This window comes from Schistocerca americana, chromosome 2, assembly GCF_021461395.2.
Source record: "Schistocerca americana isolate TAMUIC-IGC-003095 chromosome 2, iqSchAmer2.1, whole genome shotgun sequence".
Lineage (NCBI taxonomy): Eukaryota > Metazoa > Arthropoda > Insecta > Orthoptera > Acrididae > Schistocerca > Schistocerca americana.
The window spans coordinates 490549236-490555924 of NC_060120.1; the positions used below are offsets into that span (position 1 = coordinate 490549236).

The window sequence follows — 6689 nt, forward strand, 5'->3', positions numbered from 1 at the left end:
TAGAAGGTAACTGTCATTAGGGAAGCCAACAAATGTGAAAGCAAAAAAACTTGGTTATGGTGACAGACTTATCTGTAGTCCGTTTGAAAAAACGATGCCACTAGTATCACGTTATAATTGCCACACTGTTTATGATATTTGTTGGATGTTTCCTGCGTCACTGGACAAAGATCACAACTAGGAACGAATACGTCTCATTATCCAAGCCATACTACGCAGTGAACTTTGAATTATAAATACTTAAAAATACGCAGGGTGACAAAAATAAAAATACATGGTTGAAACCATGGCATTTAGTAATAACAATTACTTGTTTGCGAAAAACACAGTTCAAGAACTCACATTTTCAACATCAGAGCTCACATTACCATTCTATATTAGATCAAATTGTACAGAGAACACAAAGTATATGACCACTAATGTAACATCAAATCAAAACAACTGTGTTAGGAGACTTACTTCTGCCCTTTCATAACTTCTGATGAGAACCAGTTCGAAATTAAGCAATTACAGGCTTCAGTCTTCTGAGAAAATAGTGAGAAATGGTAGTTTTATTTTACTGCAAGTAATCATTTCAATACTATTTGGTCCAAATAAAATTATGAGAAGCAATATACCATAAAGAAAGTCTGAAAATAAAATGAGTCTATCAAAGTTTGCGTTCACAAAGCCTGATGGGTAGTAGCTGTCTGACTGTCTAAAGACTTCGACAATAACCATGAAAAACTGAATTTGCATACAAATATATTTTAGGTTTTTGAAAATGCACTGAATTTGCATACAAATATATTTTAGGTTTTTGAAAATGCAGGTAATGTCATGATTTAGAGTTCTTTATGCGATTGAAGGCAACGGAATACCACCTGCAACTGTGCTGTACCTAATATGACACTATTTTCTTCGAACAAATGTTCGTGGTTAATGACCACTTAATTTTTCAATCTTTTCAGCAAGCTCATTCTGTCATGAAAGATGCCTCGTTGTTCGCATCACATTCTGAGGAGTAAAATATTTTACCAGTCACTAATACATTTGTAAGGCTAAACCAACACTTAAAGACTGAAACTTCCTGAGAAATTAAAATCTTGGGTCACAGTAGAAAATGGAATACAGCACCTTGCCTTCTGTAAGCAATACCCTAATTGAATGAGTTATCCAGGTATGAAGAGACACTCGTGCTCAGATCGAGTCCTGGTCCACTATACAGTTTTAATGTCACAAATTCTGAAAAACAGTGCACACTTTGCTGCAAAGTAACATTCATTCTTCATACTGAGAAAGCTGGAATGGAGGATAGATTTTCTTCCTATTTATTTCATAAATTATTATGGTTATTTTCAATTTTACTAATATTGTTCACACTGTAAGGACCAATTTCTTTTGGTGCCATCTGTGACAACTTTTCCACTCATAAGCAAATTAAGATCACCACCATCACCTCTTGCTACAGTTTTCAATCCCTGCATCACTGGCAGGATCTGCTTGGAATACAAGTCACTCAATCTTCTCTAGTTTTCCATCACTTTCCTGTCACACTCTGGCCCATTCCTCTAGACTCTGTGGAAGGCTTTGTTCCACTCCTTTCAGCCACTTGTCCCCTGGCCCTCCCCTTGGTCTCTTGTTCTCCTCCAGTTCATGCAACTTTCTACGCATCCTCATCTCATGCATTCTCTTCACATAACCTTCCAATTTTAATTTTTCCTCCTCAGTCTTCTCTTGGGATTTTTCATATGTTATCTCCCTAATATTTCATTTGTTCCATTTCTGTTAAATCTATCCAACGTCTCAAAAACTTCATTTCACTTGTTTGTAGATATCATGAAGTTATCAGCTTGACTTACATTCATACCTCTGTTGGTCTTCCACTTTCCCACAAATTATACTCCCGAGGTACTTTATACTTTCCACATTTTCAACTGTTCCCCACCCAGTGTCATGTTTAGTACTGGTCTATCCTCCTTTCTAGTTACGAAGTTCGTCCTTCTTTGCGATAATTTTTGTTATACTCTTATACAAATTTTTGCTCTGTGGGAAAAGGTATTTTACATATTATTCACTAACAAAATGAACATATTTTCTGTATAATCCATAAAGGTTTCTTTCTTGGCAAATAATATATAGTGGCCCCTTTTTGCATTTCTCAAGTTGATGTAGAAAATAGAACCATAAATGCACCAAAATATTTATTAGAGATTTTTCAAATAACGGAAGTTAGAGATTTTTCTATTATTTAACATAAGTGAACCTAGTAGTTTTTTATTTGTAATGAATGAACAATGAAAGACTGTAATAATCCCAATTCTAAAGAAAACAAGTACTGAAAGCTGTGAATAATGTTATTGTACTATCAGTTTAATAGGTAAGCCATGGTTGCAAAGTACTAACTTGAATTATTTACAGAAGGATGAAAAACCTGTAGAAGCCGATCTTGACAAAAATCCATTTCAGATCAGGAGAAATGTAGGTGTTAAGTCCCATAGTGCTCAGAGCAATTTGAACCAAGAAATGTAGGAATGAGCAAAGCAATAGTGACCTAGCGTCTTATCTTAGGAGATAGACTGAAGAAGGTAACCCAATTTGTCTCCCATAATGGATTCTGAGAATGCTATTAGCGATGTTGACTGGAATACACAATTTGAAATTCTGAAGGTTAAATGGATGAAGTACAGGGAGCAACAGGTAACAGTCTCAGAGAGAGCAAAGAACTGAAGAGCAGTTGGTTGGTTGGTTTGTTGGGGGAAGGAGACCAGACAGTGAGGTCATCGGTCTCATCGGATTAGGGAAGGACGGGGAAGGAAGTCGGCCGTGCCCTTTGAAAGGAACCATCCCGGCATTTGCCTGGAGCGATTTAGGGAAATCACGGAAAACCTAAATCAGGATGGCCGGACGCAGGATTGAACCGTCGTCCTCCCGAATGCGAGTCCAGTGTCTAACCACTGCGCCACCTCGCTTGGTTGAAGAGCAGTTGAAGGGAGTGGATAATGCCTTGAAAAGATGTTATGAGATAAACATCCACAAAAATAAAATAAGTATAGCTGAACGTAGTCAAATTAAATTAAACAATGCTAAAAGAATTACACTGGGAAAGGATACATCAAAAGCAGTATATGAATCCTGCTATTTGAGCTTCAAAATAACTGACAATGGATGGAGTACAGAGAATATCAAACACCGACTGGCAATATCGAGAAAAAATTTTCTGAATAACATAAATCTGTTAACACCACTTTTTCTGAAAGTATTTGTTTGGAGTGTAGCTTGGTGTAGAAGTGAAATGGAACAATAAATTGCTCAGACAAGAAGAGAACAGCAGCAGTGATGCTATAGAAGAATAACAAATATTGGCTGGGCATATCAGTAACTAATGATGAAGTATGATGAAATACGGAATCGAACTGGAAAGAAAAGAAATCCAGTGAACAACTTTACTAAAAGTAGGGATCATTTGAAGTAGCAAGATATTGTCTGTTCGTCTGTTTCGCAATGGTGGGATGTTTGATAGCTCAAATTGTAGAGGGAGACTGAAGATTGATTACAGTACGCAGGTTCAAGAGGATGTAGCCTGCAGTAATTATGCAGAGATGAAGAGGCTCGCACAGAATATCTTACCATGTAGAGCTGTGTCAAAACAAACCTTCTCACTTAAGAAGGAAGGAAGGAAAGAAAGAAAGAAAGAGTGTTTTTGTAATGCTAGTTAAAAATGTGTTTTAATACAATAATTTGTGACCCATTGCCTATGCCCTGTAAATAATTTGCTTAATCTAAATTTCAATGTATTTTATCCCTTTAAAGTTTGCAGTCATGTAAGATCGTTAGCTGGTGATCAGAACCAGGCTAAAAACCAGTGATTAGGATTAAATTGTATGTCAACAAGTGACTGCTGACAGTATGTCATTTGATATGAGCCTGGGAACTCTTTAACTCTACATATAGTTAATTATTTGCATGTCTCATGGATCACAATTTCAACCTTGTGTTGGTAGTTAATTTTATTATTCAGTAAATTCTTAATATCAATGGGTGAGTACTCACAGATATTAATGATTAAATACCTCACTCCTTTCTGTGCTACATAAGGCTGGGTAGTGGACAATATAAATCATTTCTCCTTCTAGCATTATATTTAGAAATGTTACTGGCAATGTGATCATGTAATGTGAAAACTACAGAACTCCTGAAAGATATTCTTCTGTATATCTACTTGTTCAGTAAATTACACTTACTGGCCTGCAGGGCAGCAGATAGCTTTCTGTTACTCAAAATATGTGCTAGAAGTCTGTCCATAAAATGCATAATTTGCCCTCTTAATGTACATCCCACAAGAAGAATGACCACTCCACAAACTCCTAATGAGATGTTAAATAGTTGTGCACAATCCTTGTCCCTAGTAAAATGAAACATTATTCTGAATGTGAACGTTGTGCAAGATCACTTTTAGTATAAATCTAGATAATAAAATAAGTTATGACATAAGTTGTGTATTTGATTACAGAAATGTCAGGCTCATACAACACATGAATTCAAGATGTGACTGTTTATTTTGTGCACCAGACTAATTACAGAAATCCTTTACGGTTACTTACATCTATTAATTTATAAACACACCATTACAAAAACCTTTATCATTACACCTGACAAAAGTAAGTAATTAATTATATTTCTTGGTAGAACGACTTTTCTGTTAAAACCATGGTAAAAATGTTTACCTGTAATCCGTTTACACTAGCATTATCTGTCTAATGTGTATAATTTTTACGTTAAATAATTAATTTCTTAATTTGTTGATGCAGTGACTGGAGTCAATTTCTAAACAAATATATTGGGGAGCATTGTGCTATAAGCACCTACATTATACGTGATACTGACGATTCTTTTCAACCAGGGCAACATTTAGGTACGAAATATCATGAGAGGAGTGAACGGTACTCACCTTGCAGACGATGTTGTGGATGCTGCCGACATTGTGGTATTCAATTCATTTATCATGGGAGCGCTGCTAGATCTTTTTAAACTAACTGGTGAATCAACATCCATGTTTTTATAATATCACAAAACATAGCCCATCGACACCTAGAACCTCTAGCATTTGTTCACAGCATTAGGCCGACCTCCGTCAAGTACAGAATTAACTAATAATTTTATTTATTTACCAGAGTTAAGCACACAGGTACTACAAAAACAGCCTCTTTAAGGTGAAACTAACTCGACAAACTAATTTGCATTAGGTATCACCATTCATTAACACGTAAAACACAATCTAACTCTATCACGTCGCAACCCAAGTAATCGGCTTCTCCTCAGTAACCACATTTTACTGATGTATTGTAAATATTATACTCGCTGCTAATGGTTTAAGCGATCATTTTCATGTAAGTATCTACGAATTATTTTTTATCGCCGGACTTCAACTATAAAAGCAAAACTATTCATCCTATTGCCCCCTTCCTGATACTATCCAGTCTCTAAAAACACTAGATCTTTCGTCGTAGGTGAGTTTGCTCCGTCACGAACATCAAGCCCTTTCGATCACAAATGATATCCGAAAATTGTTAGAAAACTCAAATTTTATTTCGTGTGACGAAAAAACCAATAGATCTTTGCTAGCAGGTGATCACAAAGCGTGGCACTAAATTTGGGTTGATTCAGCTCTAAATATGTCGGTTACGACTCAACGCCAGTTTATGTATCTGTATAGCTAATGTCAAATTTAATATTCTGGAAAATGTAGATTTATGTACGCTTCGTTGCAAAATCTAAGTTTGTTATTCAAGTAAAATTTAGAAAAAAGCAATGGTAGAACGGAACGCCTGACCGCGACAACTATACTGACGGCGCCCTTAACAGCCCGTCTGTTAACAATTCTCTGGAGGACCACAAAGAGCTATGAAACGCTTCCTCGCCAGAAAAAAAAAAAAATGAAACGTGCCTATCGTTTCAAATTGAATATTTTAGAAAACCAAATCCAGTTTAATATTTTGCTACCGTGACTTCCTGTCTAATGGGAATTGTTTTTAGTCCACGAAGATTATGAAAACGAGCCTTACATTAACGCACTGTAAACTTTTTTCGGTTGCTTTAAGTTTCAATGCAGATACGTTCCCTTAATTTCGGAACAGTAGGCTGGGAAACTGCGTACCGTTTTTACCTATCAGGATGTCCCACTGGGATTTTCTTTTCAATTAACTCGATTAGACAAACGGACCTATTTCATACATCTTAGTCTTCTTCAAAATAGTGGTTTATGACCTATTTTTACACAATGACACTATTTGGGATCGCTAAAGGCTAAAGTACAAAGCCACGTTCGACGTACTGAGTAAAGATTTGCAACAGCTAAAAACTAAAAATCTGAACTTTTCTGTAAAGCTGCCCAAGTTTTCATTGTGGCGGTTGTAGCCTTTATGGAGGAGTATCGTGTTTTAATCAGGTGCAGCCCTAGTCAGTTATGCAAAGTGTGCACCATACCTAAGCGCCGACTCCAGTGGATGCTGAGGGCTGACCACACGATCCATCAGTAAGACAATTGTTAATTTGTACTCAGAACTAATATATTCCTAATTTTATTTTATATGTAAACATGGATAACAGATCCTTTTATAGGACTGCCTAGATTCCACAAGCTTATGATACACATATCTAAGTGAGCTCTCCTTTCAATAATTCTGACACTGGAAATTATAGTATACTGT

At 36.2% G+C, this 6689-nt stretch overlaps 1 protein-coding gene across 2 annotated transcripts in view; it reads right to left on the minus strand.

Moving 5' to 3' along the window:
• LOC124594833 (P2R1A-PPP2R2A-interacting phosphatase regulator 1) overlaps positions 1-5817 on the minus strand; it is a 61774-nt gene extending 55957 nt beyond the window's left edge. Inside the window, exon 1 of one of the 2 annotated variants that reach the window (XM_047133281.1) lies at positions 4931-5817. In XM_047133281.1, the coding sequence (XP_046989237.1) occupies positions 4931-5034 (104 nt within the window). In that variant the 5' untranslated portion in view covers positions 5035-5817. The remainder of the gene's footprint in view (positions 1-4930) is intronic. The other variant, XM_047133280.1, reaches the window with a different exon arrangement.
• Positions 5818-6689: the final 872 nt, after the last annotated feature.